Here is a 26,018-nt window from a genome sequence, read left to right on the forward strand (position 1 = left end):
TGCATTTGCTACAAAATACTTTTATAATTATCTTATAATCTCAGTGCTAGCGTTTGTTTTGTCCAGCATTAGGTTCTTAAGAGGCTAGCTTAACCTCTTATGAAACAGGCCAAGCAAGGGATAGGGAGAGATGTTCAGTTTGATAGATATTGATTTCTTTTTTCTTTTCTGTTTTTTTTTTTTTTTTTTTGGTTTTTAGAGACAGGGTTTTTCTGTGTAGCCCTGGCTGGCTGTCCTGGAACTCACTCTGTAGACCAGGCTGGCCTCGAACTCAGAAATCCGCCTGCCTCTGCCTCCTAAGTGCTGGGATTACAGGCGTGCGCCACCACTGCCCAGCTAGATATTGATTTCTAAAAACGTTAATATAATCCATTGTTAAACAGATATGAAGATAATAAAATGCTTCTTTAAAATGATTAAATATATTAACTTATTTTAAAAATGTCAAGGAGAAATGTTTTTAAATGTCATTCTATAATAAAAGTAAAGGACACTAACTCACCAGTTCACCCCGTCTGCTTCCACCCAGGCAAAACGGTACTCATTGACCCGGAGCATCAGCTGCAGACAGCCAGCAACACACTGCACATACTGAGAACTCTACACAGGAAAAGTGTACAGTGTTAGATTGAAAAGCATTCTAAGTCATGAGATCAAGCACACACACTTCTGTAGGAAGAGTCTACACTATAATTTTTACTACAATTTGTTAGATTTAGAGCACCCAAAGTCTCCTAATATCTTTTCAAAGGTCAATTCTTGTGTCTGTTTTTATCTTTGCCTCTTAGAAATTAAGGTGATTGTTGTTTCCCAAAATAAATCTATATATTCAGAATAACATAATATATTTTGACAAATTAATTAACAAAGTAACTGTACCTATGATAGTGTTGGATAAGTACTTACTTCTCTTTGCCATTTACAAATCTTGGAGAGAGAATCTATAAACAAAATGCTGTTCTACGCAATTACACAAATATAAAAAAAGTCAAAACAACAAAAAGGTAGGCTTATACTTGAGTACTTTTCAACACATTATAAACCTTTACTGTAGTTCTCAGTTTCTTCACTCATCTAAGGACACTACTATGAAGAAACAACACCTACAGGGACACAGCCAAGGTTGAAGGCAGTGATCCACTCAGCACACAACTAGAAATATGAAGAAACTTGGGCTTTGGATATAAAAAATATCTAATTAAAGCTGGGCATGATGGTGCACTCAGGAAACAGAGCCTAGCCTGGTCTATAGAGCAAATTCCAGGACAGCCAGGGCTATACAGAGAAATCCATCTTGAGAAAAAAAATCAAATTAACATTGGTAAAAGACAATATATATTTTTAAGACTTAGTTCAATAGCTGTATTTCATAAAACTATGTTTAAATCTATAACTTGAAATAAATGAAAATCATATCTCCTAAATATAATAAGCTCTTCCATTTTACCACAGCTAGTACGAATTTTTGGTCCAAACTCTTGTCTAAGTATTTAACATGAGATTTATGTCTTTAAAAAGTGGAGAGACAAAAGAAAATTTAAGCTCTAGCCTCCATAATGAACAAATTAGAAATTTAAAAGAAATCATAGATATCACAAAACCTTATAAAGTCTAAAATACGATACTATTAAGCTTAGTGTTCTAATTTAAATAATACATACGAGCTGAACATGCCAAAGAAATTTACAGCAGTCAAACACAAAACACAGTATGTATATACTTGGTAAAAACAGATAAAGAAAAGGGAACCTTATTTCTACCTAGATAGTAGTAGCCATATAATATACACACAAATATAATTTCACATACAACATTAACAGAAACTCAATATCATCGCTCATGCCCATAAGCTCAGTACTTGGGAGGCTGAAACAAGTCTAAGACCGGCCTGAACTGCATACTTCATTCCAGACCAGCCTGGGCTACAGAGTAGAGTCTTGTCTCAAAAGTCAAACACAAGCAAATGACAAAACTATATGCAATGGAAAAACTATGAATTTTCCCAATTGCATCAATAGTTAGAAGCTTCTACAGAAGAATGCAAATCCCATCTCCTTTTTTGAGAGAATCTCAGAGAGATTTCTAGATACAAATGCAACGAAGACATCTTTACTCTACTATTAATTTTACTCTATTTTCTCTGAATACAAAAATGTCTTGGTTCACCCAAGTCTTTTTTATGCCTGTTCATCATGCTAGGGTAGTACACACAGTACACACAGAAGACATGGGCTCAGCAGTATCAGTTACAACTTTACTGCATATACAGCATGAGTATATTAAGGTACTGGTCCTACAGGTTACAGGACTCTTTCATACACACAGACAGTATACAAATGACCTAACTCTTTTGTTTTGAGACAAGGTCTCTCTGTGTAGCCATGGCTATCCTAGAACTCACTATGTAGATTAGGCTGGCCTTAATCTACCTCCCAAATGCTGGTGTACACCACTACACTCAGCTGAACTCTTGCCTTCAATTACGATGAAAAGCACCTGCTCCTTTACTTTTCATTACATTACTTTTTAGTTTCTTTTATAAATAATTTAAACATTTTTAAAAGAAAATCATAGGCCTTAATTAAATCAATCTGACCAGTCTTCCTTTTAATCCTACAAAAAGATGCTGGGTGATGATGGTGCATGCACTCAGGAGGCAGAGACAGGTAGATCTCTGTGAATTCAAGGTCAGCCTGGTCTACAAAGCTAGTTCCAGGAGAGCCACGGCTACAAAAAGAAACCCTATCAAAAAAAAAAAAAAAAATCTACAGAAAGGCAATTCAAGAAATACTACTAGAGAAAAATCATGCAACCATGAAAAACCATAGAGACAACTCCTTAGAGATGTACTCCACTTCAAATATCTCACCACCACCCCCAAGCTGAACCACACTGTAGCTATTCTTCTCTGTCCTTTATCTAAGAGAAAAGCTCATAGCTTTGGCAAGATATCTGTCTCTCTCTCCTCTCTCCCCCCTCCCCTCTCCTCCCTTCTCCCCTCTCCTCTCCTCTTTCCTCTCCTCCCCTCTTCCCTCTCCCCTTTCTTCCCCTCTCCCCTCTCTTCTCTCCCCCCTCTCACCTCCCCTCTCCTCTCCTTCCCTCCCCTCTCCCCTCTCCCCTCTTCCCCCCTCCCTCGCTCTCCCCCTCTCCCCCCTCTCTGTCACACATACACTTTTTGCCCCATTATGCTCCACCACTCAGAATCCTGTCCTACAGGCTTACCCTCTCCTTCCTTACACTTTTATGAGCAGCTTAAGGAAACTAAGCCTATGCATGTGACCGTTCATTGTACCCTAGCAAAAGGCCTATGCCTATCCCTTTATGGCAGTGCTACAAATAAGAGGACAGAGTTAGCCAGAGAGAAGCTGACTCCATGACAAGCTGCAAACTGGCAGTTTGGGAGACTAGACCAAAGTTTCTGTTTCTTAGAACTGGAAAAGCCCAAAACAAGTCAATTCTGGGAAAAATCACCCCTCACGAGCAGCAAATAAGGAAGCTGCCCCACCATCTAGTCTGAGCCAACCTCATGGGCACCCAATCAGGAGGTATAGAAGCTGCCCCACCACCTAGCTTGAGCCAAGTATAGTTAACTGTCAGAAGCCATCAAGGAAAAGCTAAAAACTAGCAGGTGATCTTCCTGAGTTGGTTCTGCCATAGACTATTAAAGTTAATAACAAATTTACTTCTCTAGCCAAGGCTGAAAGGATTTTTGTCTAAGGAAAGATTTCTACTATTAATATGCTTTGCCTGTTATTATTAAATATATATAACAAACACTAAGTATTAGCCCACCCTTTTGAGCAGATCACTGTAGAACAACGAAGACACACTGCCTTGTGGTGATGCTATATAGACAAACTTAATGATGATCCTATAAGAATTATTATATTAGTAATTATTAAGCTCTTTTATACTAGACTGCTACTAAGTCTTTTCTGATGTCAAAACTGCAATGAGAACTCTGTCAGTCTTTAGTGTCAGGAGTTAATTGCTTCTGAGATAGCAAGCAGGCATCTACAACTTAGAGCACATTCCAAGTTGTTCCATTAACGAAAGGTCCTAAAAAAGGAACTAAGGATATAAGGATACTATAAGTGCAAGGACAGAAGATAAAATATTGACTGGGTCTATCTATACGAAACTTCACTAATAACCTAGTCACAAAAATTATGGTTTTTAACTCTCCACGAACCTGTAGAGCTAGTAACAGATAATGAATATTTAGCCAGATAATTATTCTTAATGGATACGCATATAAACATTCTTTCTTGTATACTTCCTATTCAATTTGTAATTTGAATTTATGTTTGAACTTCTAGTGAGCTTTTGTTTAAAAAGGATGCTAGAAAAACAATGTGATCTATTCTCCTCAACAAGGTTCAAAAGACTAGGAAAGATTACATTGGCAGGCATAGCATTGGGAACACAGTATTAAGAGTAAGGCATTAGGAGTAAGGCATTGGGAGCAAGAGCATTGTTACATCAGAGCAGGAAGAGAGAGAGCAAGACTACAAAGAGAATGCAGAGTGGAATAACTTAGAATTATAAGGCAACTTAAGAAATTGAGAGAGAAATATGCCTAATGCAGAGGGTAAAAGAAAAAAGAAGCTACAGAGAGAGCAAAAGGCACAGACAGGCTTCTCCTTACCATATGACAGAACAGGTCTTTTCTTAACAACAAAGCAGGCTTAGTCTTACTAAAGGAAACAAAGCTTTCTTCTTTCAGACTTGGGTTTAACTCATTAGCAATAAAAGGTATAAGCTTTTTCTTTCTCTATACAATAAAAATTGGAGCTCATTTTTCTTCCAGAATGAGTGAGTTTTTTCTGACTAGTCCTGGGTCTTTTGCTTCATATAAATGAGGTAAGTATGTAGCTAGGCACAACTGGTTTGAATGGAGATGTGTGAACATGTAAGCATGAATTTATCTATGAATGTATGTGTGTTTATATTGGCTTATGTAAAAGTTTTCCTTCTGCAAGTGTGACTCTCTTCTTCTGATTTTATAGAAGTTTATTGCTCCAAACCTCCCCGCTAGCCTGATAAGTGAGAAGCATCTGGACAAGAGGGAAAAGGCTCTAGCAATTAATCCCTTATTTGTTTAGCTTCTATCAGACAGACATTCACTTAAAAATTACACAGAAGCCAGATGTTATGGTATATGTTTGTAATCCCAGCACTTAGAAGGAAGAAGTTCTCAAGTTCTAGCCAACAAGGCCTGTCACAAAACAAAATATAATAAGCCAAATAGCAACAACAACAAAGACCCAGGAGTTGTCAGCAGGAAACTAGAACAAATGGAATTCTTGTACCTTGTTGAAGGGTCCTAAAGTGGCTTAGAAAACTGACTGGCAACATCTATTAATGGTAAATTTACATAACGTCATTACTTAAAACTCCACTTTGGACATAGGTATGAAGTAGAAACTTATGGGTTCTTTGGAAAGTTGGTCAGATGGTGTCTTGCTAGGGCTAACATATGAAGGAACATTTCATTAAAGTGGACACAGGTGTGAAAGGCTAATGCAGACTCATGAAGGAACATTTAGCTGAAGCAGAAACAGGAGAAAGGATCTTCTGCTAAGGCAAGCAGATGAAAGGACACGTGATGAAGGATTCTTTGCTAACAACTCGCATGTATTGGTCCATCTTACACTGCGTAGTTGAGCTGCATTTGTTGGGACTCCACATAGAGAAATACATCAAAAAACTTCTGGTGGTGTACTGCAGTCTCTTGACACTTCTGCAGACTCAGGCTGATTGGATGCACATGCTGAGGCAAGACACATGCTAAGGCAAGGCACATGGAGGACACATGACGTTTGGAGGGTATAAATAGGAGTCCACTGAATGATGGAGACAGAGCTTGGCTTGCTTGCTGGTACAGCTAGCTGTGCAACGCTTGTGAATTGCCCATCTTCGCCGATCTTCCCTTCCCTGAGAGAGGCACAGCCAAGAACTTCTCTGGGCAGGTCCCTCCTGCTGACTCAAGCCAAGGCTTAGGCCTGGCTGTCTCTGTTAGGTCTGGTCACTGCTGTTGCTAGCACAACTCTACTGAACTGGACTGCTGGTGTACCTGTGAAGCATTTGCAGTGGATCAAGCTGACACTGCCTGCTAACCTGTGAACTGAACTGCCACTTTCCAGACAACACAGCTAGAGTTGCTCCGAAGAACTTTTCTAAACAGGTCCACTTCCCTCGTATCCTTTCTTTCCCACAACCTCTGGTGGATGGTGGGCTATAGGGAGGTTAAAGTGTTTAAGAACCATCATTAAAAATAAGGTTTAAAAAAATTGTTACATAGATACAATAGATATAATACATGTATCTAACAAAAGACATGCACAGACTGTTCACAGTCAAATTATTCACAATAATCAAAAACTTAAAGTAACCCAATAACTATCAATAATAGATACTAAGGTACACACAGCAAATCACTACACAGCAAAAATAAAGCATATTGACAAATGCAACATGATACAATGCTGACCTAGTGAATTCATATCCTTTTCCATGCAGCTCAAGATGAGTCCAGACCAAATCTACACTAACAGATCTCATAGTAATCACTATTAAAGGTGGTATGGTGAAAAGGCCGAAGTAGGAAAAAAACAAAATGTGTAAACTCAACTCAAGGGAGGAATGGTGGTAATTTAGTTACAGACTACTTGCTTAGCAAACATGAGACTCTGCTTTTATCCCCAACACCAAGAAGGGGTCGGAGGAGAAACACTAGAACAGGAATGAGAAGATTTATCTTGATATCTTGAGGAAATAACTTCTTCAAAATTGTTTTATTATCAATAAAGGAAAATAGTGCCAGCTATATCAAAATTAAAAATTAAAAATCTATCCACTATAATCAGTTTCTATAAAACATTAAATAATTTTAAGTTACACTATTACTGTCAGTGGATATTCACAGACTAAAATGCATATAGCAAAGAATTTCTTAAAATGGGGTTAATAAAAAGAAATTCCTTAGTCAATGTCCAAAAAATATCAATATCAGACTTCCAGCCAGGTGGAGGTAGTGGTGCATGCCTTTAATCCAAGCACTCAGAAGGAAGGCAGACATCTGAGTTCAAGGGCAGCCCAGTCTACAGAATGAGTTCCAGGACAGCCAAGGCTACATTAAGAAACTTTACCTCGGAAAACAAAATACAGTGATTCACTATTATTTACAACTTTAATGCCATCAACTATTACAAGGAAAAAGTATTATTGCTATCACTACGCATGATTTGCTTTATAAATCAATGTTTTACATACAATTCCAAAAGCATATTAAGCACATAGTAATAGATTACCTTATTATTGTTATAGGTGCTATACTTTCAAAGGCACATTAAAAGAAGTCTTGTAACTGCTCAAATATCTGATTTCATTTTCTTTTATATAACACAATATAACCCCAGTCAACCCTTCCAAACTCCTGATCAGAAAAACAAGAGTATTATATCTGTACTTTTACACACACACACACACACACACACACATATTTCAATGATCCCAATGCAATTTATCACAAAGTGTTAACTTTGTAATAAGAATCTAAAAGACTGAAAAGCTATTAATAATTGCCCAGAGTAAGAACTTGCCTACACAGTAAGACAAGTTTAGTGGTCCCCATTCCACCATGCTCCCAGACCCCTAACAGATCCCAAGACTACAAGCACTGAATTCTATGGACACAGGTTTTATTTCCTCCTATACACAGATACCTATAATAATTTAATTTATCATTTAGGCATAGTAAGCAATTAACACAAATAAAAGAGCAATTATAACAACACAATAAAATAGAAGCCATTTAAAACTTATGAGTTGTTTATTTCTGAAATTTCTATTTAGTATGTTTAGACTACAGTCATCTCCTAATAACTACTGACTCTAAGTTGTTCTAGGTTCCAGCCAGGGTAACCTACAACTTAAGAGCAGGGTGAATAACATAGGCAGCACTTCTGATAGGACCACAACATTCAATAAAAACAAAGCCAAAGCAGCAAAATCAATCCCCACTAGTAATGGCATCCGAGCTGCCATAGAAATCACTGAAGAAATGTGGCTGAAAAGCAAGAAAATTAGCCTTCCTAGGTTTTTCTGTTTCTTATTCCAAAATGCTATATGCACAAACATGCATGAACCTTAAACATACTACACTAGATGATGAAGGAAGGTCTGTCACACAAAAACCAAGGCACAGAGTTTTATTCACATTACAATCCACAAGAGGTAAATCCAGAGCCAGAAATTGGATTAGTAGCTGCAGATGTTGGAAGAAGAAGAGTGGGGATCAAGCAAACAGTTCATATGTACAAGGTAGTTCTTAAGTGTCTGGATTGCTGAAAATACTACAAATGCAGATTATAGTAATGGTTACACAGTTCCATAAATACAAAACACTGAACTACAAATCCATGAGTTTCAGAGAACATGAAATATTTCAAGACAGTCTCCTCAATCACACTAGTCACAGGTGGCGAGGGGCTGCCTCCATGGACAGGCCAGATAGCACACAAGACTTATATTACAAGAAATTCTGTCAGAGGGAACCACTCCGGGCACTGAGAAGCAAGTAAGAACAAGCAGGAAGGAAAACCTAGCCACTCTACCCATGAAACAATAGCTTGGAATTAGTGGGGATCGGTCCACAATAGAGACACATCAAACACTGATGTGAGATGCCATTTCCCCCAGCACTCAGGTAACAGTGAAAAGAGGACATGGAAAAAGGAAAGTGAGAAGGAAGTAAACAGAAATGTCCAGTCATTGTCAGTCTTCCTAAGAAAGAGCTCACAGCTTTGAGATCACAGCTCTTGAGAGATCACAGCACTCCTTGGTCCGGGCCTCAGTGCAGAAGTCCATGTCCAAGGTAAGACTGCTCCTCAGAAGACATGATCTATAATTTGCATTAAAAGCAGTAAAGAACTTAACAGAAAAGGTAGAGAAACATGATCAGATACTTCCGGTAACTGTATGAAAACAATATCAACACATTTTAAGCAAACTTTACTTATGTATTACTAAATGAAAATGTCTGTAACAATCAACCCTTTACTTATTAATGAAGCCTCTGAAAGAGTCATGGATCTCACTTTGCAGTGTCAACTGCTGCTTTATACTGCCCTCAAGTGGCAATATTGCACAATGCAGCCTACCAAACTTATTTTCACACTAACAATCTAAAAGCTATCCAAAGGCATAATACAGATATAACAAAAGTCCTGCATTATGCAATGGTTTGGAGAAATACCTAAATAGTCAATTCCAGTTCAGGTGCCTCTAGAAACAATTTTCTCAATAAGCAATGTACTGCATTAGTGTTTCTGACATTCATTAGCTATATGATGAGCTATATGATTAGCTTTCTTGCCCAGCCTCATTGCTTTTGCAAAAGATGTAACTAACATTATAACCTACATCAAATAACATATAAATAAAAAGCTATAAAAGACAATGTAAATATAAAGTTAGTAACATGGGTAGTTACATAGTAAGTGCTCAATAAATACTAGCTAAGATTTGCCCTTTAAAATAATATCAAAGAAAAGGCTGGCAATATTCTCAACTTGAAGTCTGCTTTTGAAATCAGTGCCTAACTCAAAAACAAAAGAACTCAGGAAAAATTAAGAGAGTCTGCCTGAGGGAAATTAAAGACAAGGTATGAAATCTTATATTTACTATTTATGGTGTGTGTGTGTGTGTGTGTGTGTGTGTGTGTGTGTGTGTGTCTATGAGATAAACCATTTACAGTAAGCCAATACTGGCACAACCAATTCTACCTAATACAATGAACAGAAAAGTATAAACTAAGAACTTCTACATATACCACATACCACAGCTCAGCTTACCTCTACATATATAAGGTTTAATGTATTAAAAACACTAAAATCCTTTTGGCTAAGGCAGACACCGAGCTGGTCTGCTGCTGTGGAGATACTTAATCCTGAGCCATCCTAGAGGAGCGACTGCACTCAGAGCAGTGAGTAAGAATCCCATCTCACTCCCTAAGCCACAGAGTTACATCTGGGATCCAGGGGCGCTCAGGACACAGCAGCTACCCAAACCACGCCCCTCTGGAATTCCACTTCCCTTCTGCCCCTGCCTGGTCCTTTTGGCTGGGGCAGACACAGAATCGGTCTGCTCCTATAGAGATACTGAACCCTGAGCCATCCTAGAGGAGCGACTGCACTCAGAGTAGTGGACACAGAGCTGGTCTACTCCTGTGGAGACACTGAATCCTGAGCAATCCTAGAGGACCCACTGCACTCAGAGCAGCCAAGGCGCCACTGCACTCAGAGAAGCAGACACCTAGCTGGTTTGTACTTGTGGAGACATTCCTATCCTGAGCCATCCTAGAGGAACCACCGCACCCAGAGAGGAAGGATTTCCAGATCCAAGAGGTGGCCTGAGTCCCAGGAGTTCTTCCACCCACGAGATTAGGATGATAAGACCACAGAGACAACTGGACTCTGAGGAGCTCTGCAACAAGCAAGATAACTGGAAATACAGACTCCAGTCTTACATAGAGAGGACAGGTAACACTAGAGTTAACCAGATGGCGAAAGGCAAGTGCAAGAACATAAGCAACAGAAACCAACGTTACGTGGCATCATTAGTACCCAGTTCTCCCAATATAGCAAGCCCTGGACACCCCATCACACCAGAAAAGCAGGATTCAGAATTAAAATCACTTCTCATGATGATGATAGAAGATTTTAAGAAGGACATAAGTAACTCCCTTAAAGAAATACAGGAGAGATTTTTTTTAAGTTAAACACTACTCTTCTGGTCTGGGCCCGAGCATAGAGCAGGTCACAGGCGGCAGCCCTGTACCCAAGCCCAGAAAACCGAGAGAAAGAGGGACTCCCAGGAGCTTTAACTCAGGCAACATCCCAGGTAAAAATGAATCACCCGTTATGTCTGCTGTTAGAAGTTCTAATCCAGATGCTGGCCTCCGAACTTCTACTACTCAGACCTTTGAAGGGCCACTGACAAGAACATCAAACAGCTAGAGATTGACATCACGAATCTGAAGAAATCCCTTGTTTCGCTGTCTGAAGAGACTTCCTAAAATCGCAAAGATCCTTATTGGACTTGATTTACTCTATTACAATAAGAAAGGCTGTATACAGCTCTTGACTGTGTACAGCCCTTAAAGAAGAATGTTGCCTTTACATAGACAAGACAAGGAGGGTTAAAGAGAGCATGAAATAGGTCAGTGAAGGCCCTGAGAAAAATCAGAGAGGGAAAGAGACAGATGAATGCTGGTACAAGAATTGGTTTTCAGCCTCTCCAAGGTTGTCAACCCTATTTCCTCCCATCTTCGGACCATTATTTGGGTTCTTTTTGCTTTTTTCTGCTGATCCCTGGCCCTCAAATAGGTGGACTAACTCTGTGATACAGCAGATAAATAATTTGGTAGCAAAACCTACTCAGATACATTATCATTAGTTAGCTATGGAGGACCACAAGACTCAAGATGAGGTTGTTACTTTATACAGGGTGTTCCCAAAACCTATCTACACCCAACCTAAAAGGGGGGACTTCTGCCCTTAGACCAATCAGAGAGGGGCCACCCAGAAACCCCTCTGACAGGTGATCTGAATTCTTGCTTAGGCTGTGAGGCTGAGCACTGCAAGGGAATATAAATAAAAGATAAAAATATCTATCTGGGTTCCCTGAGGGACAAGCCTGACTGCATAGGGGTTGATGTCAAAAGTATCCCCTCTCCAGGAAAAAGATATCAGGACGGGTATGGCCCTCATGCCTCACTGGGCAATGACAGGGGGACTGGAGCCATTACAAGGTCCCCTTCAAATACTGGAGGTCAGGCCTCTACCCCCGCCTTTGAAAGTTTAGAATTGCCACAGCCCTTCTATACTTAGAGAAGGGAGGAGATGTCAGGGGCAGCCCTGCTTACACACTGAAGGCCTAAAATCAGCCACAGGCCTAAAATCAGCAATAGGCCTGTCATACATGTATACTAATACCAAGTCTTGGGTCTCAGTGGAAAAACATTGAAACAGATGGCTATAAGCTAATGTCAACAGGCAGCTTTTGTGGAAATCTACAAGCCTGACTAGTCATAGACCTTGTAAATAGGTAGCCTTGGCAGACAATACCAACTTAGATAAGGACAAGCGAGTCATAGGCAGAGTCATAGTGACTTGTCCCTTGAACCTTCACCCAGCCGATACCCGGTGCTGAAGATATCTGTATTCCTCCTGAACACCCACACTCCAGTGTCATTCCCTTCCCCACATCCCGCCTTTCTGTGTTTATAACCCCTCTGTGAATGAATTACGATTTGAGAAAAAAATAAATTAAAAAGAAAGAAAGAAAAAAAAAAGAAATACAGGAGAGTACAAATAAACAGGTAGAAGCCCTTAAAGAGAAAACACAGAAATCTCTTAAAGACCTGCAAGAAAACACAAAGAAGGAATTAAACAAAAACATTCAGGATCTGAAAATAGAAATAGAAACAATAAAGAAAGCTCAAAGGAAGACAACCGTGGAGATAGAAAACCTAGGAAAGAGATCAGGAGTCATAGACACAAGCATCACCAACCGAATACAAGAGATAGAAGAGAGACTCTCATGTGCAGAAGATACCATGGAAAACATTGACACAGCTGTCAAAGAAAATGCAAAATGAGCCCGGTGGTGGTGGTGCACACCTTTAATCCCAGCACTTGGGAGGCAGAGGCTGGCGGATTTCTGAGTTCGAGGCCAGCCTGGTCTACAGAGTGAGTTCCAGGACAGCCCAGGCTATGCAGAGAAACCCTGTCTTGAAAAAAAAAAAAAAAGAAAATGCAAAATGCAAAAAACTCCTAACCCAAAATAACCAAGAAGTCAAGAAGTTCAGGACACAATGAGAAGACCAAAAATAGGTATAGATGAGAGTAAAGATTCCCAACTTAAAGGGTCAGTAAATATCTTCAACAAAATTATTGAGGAAAACTTCCCTAACCTAAAGAACGAAATGACCATAAACATACAAGAAGCCTACAGTAAACCAAATAGATTACACCAGAAAAGAAATACCTCCCATCATATAATAATCAAAACATCAAATGCACAAAACAAAGAAAAAATACTAAAAGCAGAAAGGGAAAAAGGTCAAGTAACATATAAAGGCAGACCTATAAGAATTACACCAGACTTCTCACCAGAGACTATAAAAGCCAGAAGAGCCTGGACTGACATCATACAGACCCTAAGAGAACATAAATGCCAGCACAGACTACTATACCCAGCAAAACTCTCAATCACTATAGATGGTGAAACCAAGATATTCAATGACAAAACCAAATTTGAACAATATCTTCCCACAAACCCAGCACTTCGAAGGATAATTGATGGAAAATGCTAACACAAGGAGGGAAACTACAACCTAGAAAAAGCAACCCCAAAAGAAGATAGCTATACAAACATAATTCTACCTCTAATAACAAAAATAACAGGAAGCCACATCATTTTTCCTTAATATCTCTTAACATCAATGGACTCAATTTCCCAATAAAAAGATGCAGACTATCAGACTGGATACACAAACAGGACCCAGAATTTTGCTGCATACAAGAAACGCACCTCAGTGACAAAGACAGGCACTACCTCAGAATAAAAGGATGGAAAACAATTTTCCAAGCCAATGGTCCCAAGAAACAAGCTGGAGTAGCCATTCTAATATCAAATAAAATCGACTTTCATCCAAAATTAATCAAAAAAGATAAGGAAGGACACTTCATATTCATGGAACGAAAAATCTACCAAGGTGAACACTCAATTCTGAACATCTATGCTCCAAATGCAAGGGCACCTACATACACAAAAGAAACTTTACTAAATCTCAAAACACACATTACACCTCACACAATAATAGTGGGGGATTTCAACACCCGACTCTCAGCAATGGACAGATCATAGAAACAGAAACTAAACCGAGACACTTTGAAATTAACAGTTGTGAACCAAATGGACTTAACAGACATCTATAGAACATTTTAACCTAAAACAAAAGAATATGCCTTTTTCTTAGCACCTCATGGTACCTTCTCCAAAATAGACCATATAATTGGTCACAAAACAGGCCACTACAGATACAAAAAAATTGAAATAGTCCCTTGCATCTTATCAGATCACCACGGACTAAGACAGGCCTTTAAAAATGACAAAACCAATGGAAATTCCACAGGCACATGGAAACTGAACAACTCTCTACTCAATGATGACTTGGTCAAGGAAGAAATAAAGAAAGAAATTAAAGACTTTTTAGAATTCAATGAAAATGAGGACACATCATACCAAAACTTGTGGGACTCCATGAAGGCAGTGCTAAGAGGAAAACTCATAGCTCTAAGTGCCTACAAAAAGAAACTGGAGAGAGCATACACTAACAACTTGACTGCACAACTAAAAGCTCTAGAACAAAAAGAAGCAAATATACCCAGGAGGAGTAGAAGGCAGGAAATAATCAAACTCAGGGCTGAAATCAACCAAATAGAAACAGAAAGAACAATACAAAATATCAACAAAACCAGGAGCTGGTTGAGAAAATCAACAAAATAGATAAACCCTTACCCAGATTAACCAGGGAGCATAGCAACAGTATCCAAATTAATAAAATCAGAACTGAAAAGGGAGACACAACAACAGAAACAGAAGAAATTCAAAAAATCATCAGATCCTACTACAAAGACCTATACTCAACAAAACCTGGATGAAATGGACAACTTCCTAGACAGATTACCAGGTACCAAAGTTAAATCAGGAGCAGATAAACCATCTAAACAGTTCCATAACCACTAAGGAAATAGCAGCAGTCATTAAAAGTCTCCTCACCAAAAAAAGCCCAGGACCAGATGGTTTTAGTACAGAATTCTATCAGACCTTCAAGGAAGATCTAATACCAGTTCTCTTCAAACTATTCCACAAAATAGAAACAGAAGGAACACTACCCAATTCGTTCTATGAAGCTACAATAGGTACAAACTCAAACCCAAACCTCACAAAGACCCAACAAAGAAAGAGAACTTCAGACCAATCTCCCTTATGAACATCGATGGACAAATACTCAATAAAATTCTAGCAAACCGAATCCAAGAACACATCAAAACAATCATCCATCATGATCAAGTAGGTTTTATCCCAGGACGGTTCAATATATGGAAATCCATCAACGTAATCCACTATATAAACAAACTCAAAGAAAAAAAATCACATGATCATCTAGATGCTGAGAAAGCATTTGACAAAATTCAACATCTCTTCATGATAAAAGTCTTGGAAAGATCAGGAATTCAAGGCCCATACCTAAACATAGTAAAAGCAATTTACAGCAAACCAGTAGCCAACATCAAACTAAATGGAGAGAAACTTGAAGCAATCCCAATCAAATCAGGGACTAGACAAGGATGCCCACTCTCTCCCTACCTATTCAATATAGTACTCAGAGTCCTAGCCAGAGCACTTAGACAACACAAGGAGGTCAAAAGAATACAAATTGGAAATGAAGAAGTTAAAATTTCACTATTTGCAGATGATATGATAGCATACTTAAGTGACCCCAGAACTTCCACCAGAGAACTCCTAAATCTGATAAAGAACTTCAGCAAAGTGGCTGGTTATAAAATCAACTCAAATAGTAGCCTTCCTCTACATGAAAAATAAACAGGCTAAAAAAGAAATTAGGGAAATGACACCCTTCACAATAGTCACAAATAATATAAAATATATTGGAGTGAATCTAACCAAGCAAGTGAAAGATCTGTAGGACAAGAACTTCAAGTCTCTGAAGAAAGAAATCAAAGAAGATCTCAGAAAATGGGAAGATCTCCCATGCTCATGGATTGGCAGGATTAATATAATAAAAATGGCCATCTTGCCAAAAGCAATCTACAGATTCAATGCAATCCCCATTAAAATCCCAACTCAATTCTTCACAGAGTTAGAAAAGGAAATTCTCAAATTCATTTAGAATAACAAAAAACCCAGGATAGCAAAAACTATTCTCAACAATAAAAAAACTTCTGGAGGAATCACCATCCCTGACCTCAAGCTGTACTACAGAGCAATAGTGATAAAAACTACCTGGTATTGGTACAGAGGCAGGAAGATCAATGAAATAGAATTGAAGACCCAGAAATGAACCCACACTCCTATGGTCACTTGATCTTTGACAAAGGAGCTAAAACGATCCAGTGGGAAAAGGACAGCATTTTCAACAAATGGTGCTGGTTCAACTGGAGGACAACATGTAGAAGAATGAAAATTGATCCATTCTTATCTCCTTGTACAAAACTCAAGTCTAAATGGATAAAGGACCTCCACATAAAACCAGATACACTGAAACTAATAGAAGAGAAAGTGGGGAAGAACCTCGAATACGTGGGCACAAGGGAAAAGTTCCTGAACAGAACACCAATGGCATATGCTCTAAGATCAAGAATTGACAAATGGGACTTCATAAAATTGCAAAGTTTCTGTAAGGCAAAGGACACTGTCAATAGGACAAAATGACAACCAACAAATTGGGAAAAGATCTTTACCAATCCTACATCTGATAGAGGGCTAATATCCAATATATACAAAGAACTCAAGAAATTAGACTCCAGACAACCAAATAACCCTATTAAAAATGGGGTATAGAGCTTAACAAAGAATTATCAACAGAGGAAACTTGAATGGCCGAGAAGCACCTAAAGAAATGTTCAGTATCCTTAGTCATCACGGAAATGAAAATCAAAACAACCCTGAGATTCCATCTCACACCAGTCAGAATGGCTAAGATCAAAAACTCAGGTGATAGTAGAAGCTGTTGAGGGTGTGGAGAAAGAGGAACACTCCTCCATTTTTGGTGGGACTGCAAGATGGTGCAACCACTTTGGAAATCAGTGTGGTGGTTCCTCAGAAAATTGGACATAGCATTACCTGAGGATCCAGCTATACCACTCCTAGACATATACCCAGAAGATGCTCGAACATATAACAAGGACACATGCTCAACTATGTTCATAGCAGTTATAATATGTTCATAGTTATAATAGCCAGAAGCTGGAAAGAATCCAGATGTCCTTCAACTGAGGAATGGATACAAAAAATGTGGTATATTTACACAATGGAGTATTACTCAGCAATTAAAAACGATCAATTCGAGAAATTCCTAGGTAAATGGATGGAACTAGAAAATATCATCCTGAGTGAGGTAAGCCAATCACAAAAGAACACACATGGTATTCACTCACTGATTACTGGATAGTAGCTCAGAACCTTGAAATGCCCAAGATTCAACTCACAGGTCACATGAAGCTCATGAAGAAGGAAGACCAAGTGGGGGTGATTCGGTCCTTCTTAGAAGGAGCAACAAAATACTCAAGGGAGCAAATATGGAGACAAAGTGAGGGACAGAAACAGAAGGAGGGGCCGTCTGAAGACCATTCCACCTGAGTATCCATCCCATGTGCAGTCACCAAAGGTAGATGCTGATGTGGAAGTCAGGAAGTGCATGCTGATAAGATCCTGATATAGATGTCTCCTCAGAAGTATGCAAGAGTCTGACATATTCAAAGGCAAATGTTCACAGCTAACCACTGAACTGATCATGGGGTTCCCAATGGAGGAGTTAGAGTGAAGACTGTAGGAGCTAAAAGGGTTTGCAGCCCCATGAGGAGAGCAACAATACCAACCAAGTCTAAACCACCAGCCTGTGAGCACTTAAGGAGGGATCCATGGCTTCAGCTGTACATGTAAGAGTGAAGGGCCCTGCTGAGCATAGGTGGGAGAAGAGATCCTTGGTCTCCTGAAGGCTGGACGCCCCAAGGGGTGGGAATTGGGGGGGGAGGGGAGTGGGGTGGATAGGTTGGGGTACATCAACAGAGAAGCAGGAGGAGGGATTAGGGGATAGGGGGTTCCTGGGTGAGTGGGGGGTGGGGTAAGGGGAAAACATATGAAATGTAAATAAAACATCCAATTTTAAAAAAAAGTTGAAAAAAATAGAAATAAAAATTTGAATTAAAAAAACCACTAAAATAAGCTTATAAAACAATTATTCTAAAAATACCTCCTAAGATAAAATACAATCAACTTTTCTGAACTTCATACTAATAGAAACTCCACAAGAAATAAAAATGTCAGTGGAGGGTGGTAAATGACTCAGGAGTTAACAGACTTGGCTATTTTTCCAGAATATTGGGGAATTCCCAACATCAATGTGGCAGCTAATAAGGATCTGTAAATCCAGTCTCAGGGATCCAAATTAATCTTCTGGCCTCCACTTTGTAGATAGGGTATATAGACATACATGCAGATAAAACTGGCATAGCACTCAAAGCCGAGAGGCGGGTGGATCTCTAAGTTCAGGACCAGCCTGCTCTACAAAGTGAGTTCCAGGACAGCCAGTACTACACAGAGAAGCACTGTCGTTTAAAAAAAAAAAAAAGCAAACAAACAGAAACCAACTAAATCTTCTTCCTGTTTACTGCTTTCTCTCCTCACTCTGGGCCTAGTGGATTCATCTAACTCTCTATACATTGTTCTGATTATACTTCAAACTTCTTTTTTGGTTTCACACAATATTCATCACATCTTTCAACCCATGTTCCAAAGGGAAGCTTGTCTACTAGCTTTCAATGTAGATTTTGAAACTATGTCCATTTTTACACAAACATGCAGGTATATTCCATTCAGATAATGTACGTTATAATAATCAATACAGCTGTTACATGGTTTAGACAGAGCTTTTCCAGCTTTCTAGCATCCCTTAGGTATTTCCATCACATGTAGCTACATCTACCTCCTGTTTCTCTCCTTTGTCCTGAAGGTTTTATCCCCTGGCTCCAAACCATATCTGTCCTTATTTGTTCAAACTTATGGTCAGTCCCTGAGCTACTCAAATACAGCAAAGTTAAACCATTCCCAAATGAGAAAGATGATGTTAGCTAAGAACCTATAGTCCTATTAGTATTAACATTTAACCACTTCCAAGTGGGAAGAGACTGGCTGAAGAAGGGGTAAGGAGGTACATGCTGTGCACCACAGTCTACAAAGGCTTCAGCACAACAGTGGTTCTGTGTTATCAGTCAACTGAAGCATCATTTATACCCAGGTCAGACCACACAGTTCACAAACTACTGAATTGTGACACAAATGACATGATTAATCTCCTGTGCAGTATACCAAAATTCTACATCTTACATTGATTGAAAGATCTAAAATAGGATGTCCTGCAAAGATAGCAACAAAGAAGGGCAGGATTTGTATCTCCCAGAAAAAAAGGCAATAGAATTAACTTCACTGTGGGGAGGTGACACATCAGATACAAGGATTTACATTTGTGGAACTAGTAAAAATCTTCTTGTTTTTAAATGCCTGTGAGTCAAAACAATTTATTTTCAAGGTGTTAAGAAACCAGTCAATTGGAAGGAACATACTTACATCACTTGAAGAGATTGTTCCTGTTTCAACAGCAACACCGCTACCACGAAGTTTCTATTACAAAATAAATGACTTATTACTTAGTTTTGTTTTTTATTTTATCCTAACCTATCAGCTTATAAAATGAGTTGGATGAATTTTATCATTTTCCCTAATCCTACTTTATAAAGAACATAAAGATGATATAAAAGTTATTATCCTCCACCAGATAATCAACAGATTACTATGAGCTGAACAGTAGTCTAACAGACACAAGATAAGTTTCAAAGGTGAAGCTTGCAAAAATTTCTGCTTCAGTATTTACTAAATGAATGGTGTTTTCAATCAGATGACTGCCTACCCTACCACTCTCAACATTTTTGATAAAACTTTTTTAAATAGGTACTTAATAATAGGAAGATAAAGCAATGCTATGAAGTGATCTCAATATTCACCATCACAAATATTACAAAGAAATTACCAAACAGAATGGCATGTAGCAAATCAAGAGAAAACTAATAATGAATTTTGGGGGAGCTGTTTTTTTTTTCTTTTATCCATACCTAGTAAGTATAAGGACAAAAACAAAAAAACTGCCCTTGCTTAAAAAAAAAAAAAATTGCAATGTAGCAACTGACTGGGGCATTTCAAAGTTTATTTCCACTTTATAATCATGAAATTATAAATCTTTTATGAAAGAGAAAATACTTTTGGTGAGGAAAAAGACTTTTCACATACTATTAAAAACATTTGAGTAAAATAGCAGATAAAATTTCAAATAATCCTACCTTTCTTTAAACAACACATTTACAATTTAATCCTGATAAAAGGCTATGGAAGAATTTTCTGCCAGTAACAAGAAAGCCAGTGTGATCAGAACCAAGCAGAGGTGGTGCCCAGACTCTGAGAAGCAAAGCCAGGCTGAGCTTGGGACCTTCAGTAGGTGCCCTATAGCAAGCAGAAGGATTTGCAGAGGATAGCCATCAAGCCACATCAGAAAGCCAAAAGATGATGGCAGAGACAGAGCACTGGAAAGATACAGAAAGATCTTAAAGAACATCTACTCAACACTAAGAAGCCCAACTCTGAGGAAAACTGTTCTGGCCTCTGAAATATTTCATCCACTAGTGATGAGAGACTTCCACACATCGTAGGAAACGTTTACAACTGTGCAAGCATTAAATGGGTGTTAATCATTTCAGGAGTGTCAATTCATCTGAGGCGCAATAGAAATGGTCCTACTCTGAATAAATGTCAAAGATAAACTGTCCACGGAGCATGCAGTAGTATGCAGTTCTTTCATACCATGTTTCACTTTGTAAATTCAGGTACATCTGCTTCTTACAAGAAAGTTAGCATGAAAGCAGAATGAGATTCATTTAAAAGAACACTTAATTTTTATATGTAATTTTTTTAATGAAGGGAGAGAAGTGTTTCTTGTTTACCAAATGTAGTATTCTGATTCCAAATGATCTACATTTAGAAACTTAAATTTTCATCTTCATGCATACATTTTCATGTTTTAAATACATTTTAAATATCTTACAAATTCAGTAAAACTTACAGCTTGATGATGTTGTAAAGAATTTCGTTCAAAACATTCTCTAACTACAAATTAATTTCTCTAAGGCAGTAAGAGAAAAACATCTAATCAAAATATCAGGTGTCTCTCATGCCTTAAGTTAAAACCTACCAAGCAATATTTATTTTTAACCTAAAATTGACAATACAGTAACTGTCAATATTATTTTCCCTGGTTTAGCTCCTCCATGTCACCCACCCTTACACCAAGTTCTGGCTGTGGTCCTCACTCCAGAACACTCTTCCCCACGCCAGCCTTTGTTTCCTTCCTTTTACAAGCATCAGTCCTACCCACCATCTAACAGTCACTGGAGGCCTAAAACAAACATTTCCAAAAGCGATCATAAATATCCTATTTTTGTCCCATTCTAAAGATACACAAAGATAACTGACATTTTCCCAGATGTTACATCAGCAAACTCTCTTCTCCTTGGAGACATGGAGCTAGACAACCCAGTAAGCAGGATGTCCCAACTGTACCTAAGTGTTTAATCCCATAATTTCATATGATACTGTGGGAATGAGCCACTGTGTAAGACAGAATTGTACGACAGTTGGATTGGGAACCCCACACTTCCCAAAGGATACGTAGAAGCCTGGTACAAACTCTTGGCCAAGGTAAGGACAAGCAGATTGACTAATGGTCTATAACATGTTACCTGAAGTTAAAAACTCCCCTGGCAGCATGCAAGACCAGTTTGTTTTTTGTGTAACCATTTAAACAAGATACTCTTAGTTATGCAATCAGTAAGGCATAAAAGACCTCACTCAAAAACCTCTAGCATTCTCTCCTCCAAACCAAGATTTCTCATATAAATGTTCAAACACCTAGGTTAAGGCAGATACTCCCCCTGGAAGTCTCTGACCCCAGAGCCTGTTCACATGCAGTCTCCTGATGGACCATTTGTTTTCCTACATAGAAACTCTCTGTGACCACTCACTAAATTGCTTCCTTTTGGTCCTGACAGTTCTATAAGCTATGTAATCCTGGTAACTGCCTAAAAAGAACGTAAGTCCCTGACTGTTCAAAAGCAAGGAGAGAAACTCAAGTGGCAGAGAAGACGGAAGGTTTGAGTTGTAGCCAGTGAAAGAACAGTTAAGCATGCCGTCACATCAGCTGGAGCTGGACTTACTTAACAAATTCAAAGCAAAATTACTTTAATAATGCATCCTGTATAATTTAGTATATTTACCTTAAACAACATATGAAAACATAGATTCTAATACCACATTTCTTTTGGATAATAAAGGAAATTTCTGTTACCTGTGAACTCAGCTGAGTTTTTATCCAATTGAAATAGTAATTTAAGTCACTGCCTTCCATCAGTTCTTTCCCCCAAGCTGCTAACTTAGCAATAATTCTTGCTGCCTGAAAATGAATAAAAAGTACATCTGAATGGCAATCATATCCTATGCCTCACATCCTATACCTTAAGAGACAGCTCTTATAAATCACTTTGCTAAGTGGTTTTCATAACACTCAATTCCTGAGGGTTGTGGGGTTGTGGAGGATGGGAGGGATATGATTCGTTTCTTAAAACAATACACTTAAATGGTGTTTTAAAATAGTTCCTTTAAAATGAACAAAAATTAATTGTGCTTTAAAAAATTACATAGCATTCCCTAGATTATTTTGCATTTCAAAATAAGATTTAGAGCCATAGTGGTGACATACATATATAATCCCAGTACTTCAGTACTGGGGAGTCTGAGACAGGAAAATCAACTATTTGAGACCAGAATGGGCTACATGGTAAGAAACTATCATAAAAAGAAAAAAAATAAGATTTAGAATTAATATTAATACCAATATAAATTACCCAAAACATAGTTAAAGGCTGGCAAGACATCTCAGAAGGCAACGGTGCTTACTCATAAGCCTTAAAATCTGAATTCAATCCCAGGACTCATGTAGCAAAAAACAACTGCCAGAAGTTATCCTCTGACCTTCATTTGCACTAGGGCACATGGGCCATGCAATAAATAAAGTAGGAGTCAAGTGATTTAAAAGAATTCCTATTTGGAACCCATATGCTGAAAATATATTAGCAGAATATGTACAAGCAAAAAGAAATGACTAGGAATGACACCTGACATTTATACTCCAGCATAAGCTGGGGGCAATCACAATAACAAGTAATCCAACAACAGTCTGACTGACCTTCCATTTGAAAAGTTAATCCGGAGTAATTTAAATTAAAAAAATTATTTAGAGACCCACAAAATATAGTTCAGTTGGAAGAGTATTTGCCTGGCATTCAGGAAGCCCTGAGTCTAGCATCATAAAATGGGTATGGAAGCAGACTTGGGCTCTGGGAAGATGGGGGCAGGATGATTAGTTGTTCAAGATCATTTGTAGCTATTTAGATAGTTGGAAGCCAGCCTGGGTTACATGAAATTCTGTCTTTAAAAAAAAAAGTTATTTGTGATCTGGAAATTTAGCTCAGTGGGAGAGCATTTGCCAAAATGTACAGGCTCCAGCAATATAACATCAAAATTTGACCTAGCTATGTCTTCACTTTTAATAATGATGCTCTAACTAGAGCTACATCAATTTATAACAGTATGAAGACATTTAAACTACACCAGACAATGGAAACAAACCTATACAACTGAAAAGAGGGAAAAGAAAATATATTATTGGTTTTTAAAACATTACTCCTAAAAAATGTATCTTTCTTGTGACTCTTTTGTCTTGAGGCTTTTTTTTTGTTTATCATTATTTTTTTGGAAATTGTTTTTAAGAGTGTCTATAACATATAAAGTATGAGTAGACAAACATATAAATATAGGTGCATATACAAGAACACACATTTGGATAGGCAAGGGACACACTTGCACAGAAATGTTTCATTGACAGTGGTCCTTGACTTCAGAATGGAAGATATTTACTAAGGTTCCTAAAACCCACTCTACAGTGGGAACAGGAAGTTTGCTTGGCCCAGACCAATTCTGTCAGCCTTTTTTATGTTTTCACTGATACCATAAAAACTCTTCTAACTATAGTTCCTAAAGCTAAGTTTAAAGCAAGAGGTTCAAGATATTAAGAATAACAAATTAAAATAAAATACTGCAGTTATTTCAAAACATTTAATTTCTACATAGTAAAATGTGATCTTTCTTGCTGTACGCAATCATGAGCTATTCACACTTGTAAACTCACCATGTACAATAACATAATGAATGCACTCATCTATTAAAGTTTATAACTGATTCAGACCAACACAAGCTCCCAATCAGCCTCTCTTTACTCAGTACCACTAAGAAAGTAGTCACTCCTCTGGAGCAGGTAAATATCAAGTCACAACCAACCCAGGTTTGTTTCTTATGTTTGCCAGTTTAAAAAATAAACTCCTTTCCTATATGGTATGAAATGTCCCCCACAGGCTCCTGTGTTGAGCGCCTGGTCCCCAGCTTGATGTACTGTTTTGGGAAGTTCTAAAACCTTGAGGAACAGGAATCTCACTGGAGGAAGTAAGTCCCTAAGGGTAGGGCTTCAAGTTTTACAACCTGGCCCTGCTTCCTCTTCCTACTACCACAGAACCACTTATCTTGACCACTATGATGGGTTATAATTCCTTAGAACTCTGAGACGAAATAAACCTCTTCTCTCTGATGCTGCTTCTTTTCAGTTATTTTGTCACAGTAAAAGGAAAAGAATAAAATATACAAAGGAAAAGAATGTGATCAATTCAAAATTTACCATATGAACAGTAAAGGGATCCTGGCGATTCAACATTGGCAAAAAGTATGGCCAGGCAGTGCTCTTGCTTCGTTTCGCATAGTCAAAGAAAATGCTGACACGCTGGTGATTTTCCTAAAAGAAAACCAAGAATATAATGATTATACAGTGCTTCTCACCTACGTATTTATATTCCATTAATATGTATGGTTTTTTCTACTATACATATATAATTTGTCTCTGTCATTATTAGGTAACAGTAACAAGAACTTGAAAAAACTGATTACTTATCGAGAGTCAAGAGCCAAGAGAATAAATTAAAGTGTGAGTGCTAGTGTTCAACTCACTTTCTTCATTCATAAAATTCAGGATTCCCTGCCTAGGTATGAAACCATCCTCAGTGGGCAGGTCTTCCTGGCTCAATTTACATAACCTAGGTAATCTCCCACAAACATGTCCATAGGCAAAATGATCTAGATAATCTCTCATTGAGACTACCTTCCCAGGTGATTACAGAATGTATTGGGTTGACTATTAAAATTAACCTAAACAAATAAATAAATAATATTTTTTTTAAAAAACAACCATCATAATAACATCAAGAAAGTATACTGTATATATAATCAAACTTCATACACAAACAACTACAGAACACTAACAAGGAAAGCATTAGTAAATTTCATAAAGGAGTATATTTTCAAAATATGATAATTAACTGCAGAGATGGCTCAGTGAGTAAGAGCATGTGCCATATGGTAGGGTATGACTGTGCCATAAGACAGGGAGGGGTTCAATTCCCAGCACTAGCTTAGGTTCATAACTCCAGTCCCAGAGAATGCAATTCTCTCTTCTGGCCTTCACTGGCACCAGGCACCACATGGTACACAGACATATATGCAAGCAAAATAAAATAAATATTTTATATACATATATATATATATATACACATATATACATACACATACATATATGTATATATGTGTATATAAATGATAATTACATATATTGTTGAGGTTTGATACCCCCCGATCTTGTTCCATGCCTGCCAGCTATTTCATATTGTTGCTATAATATACCTGCCAGTCACTGACACAGAAAAATAAATGGACTCAGAGCAAGGTCATGCTCATCACATATCCTCTTATGTTCTGTATGAGGTTTGTTAATCTTAAGAAATTCCACAAAACTTTACATAGGACCCATCAAATCAAAGGCCAATATGAACTGTTACGTCTAAAATGGCTTCAGTCAGGCCAACCACCAGGCAGCACTTTCTGCACCTGAGTATGAACTCATTACGGTTTTTGTGGGATTCTTCCTTTAGAAGCTGACAGAG

The 26,018-nt window shown here is 38.1% G+C and overlaps 1 protein-coding gene across 2 annotated transcripts in view; it reads right to left on the minus strand.

The window, feature by feature from the left end:
* Positions 1 to 26,018, minus strand: part of Atp6v1h (ATPase H+ transporting V1 subunit H) — a 73,400-nt gene that overhangs the window by 34,469 nt on the left and 12,913 nt on the right. For both annotated transcript variants that reach the window (XM_028773396.1, XM_028773397.1), the window contains 4 exons: positions 24,704 to 24,817; positions 22,265 to 22,369; positions 19,441 to 19,494; positions 503 to 600 (listed from right to left, as the gene is read on the minus strand). In XM_028773396.1, coding sequence (XP_028629229.1) covers positions 503 to 600; positions 19,441 to 19,494; positions 22,265 to 22,369; positions 24,704 to 24,817 — 371 coding nt within the window. The remainder of the gene's footprint in view (positions 1 to 502; positions 601 to 19,440; positions 19,495 to 22,264; positions 22,370 to 24,703; positions 24,818 to 26,018) is intronic.

Source organism: Grammomys surdaster, unplaced genomic scaffold, assembly GCF_004785775.1.
Source record: "Grammomys surdaster isolate TR1022 unplaced genomic scaffold, NIH_TR_1.0 226, whole genome shotgun sequence".
NCBI classification, from domain to species: domain Eukaryota; kingdom Metazoa; phylum Chordata; class Mammalia; order Rodentia; family Muridae; genus Grammomys; species Grammomys surdaster.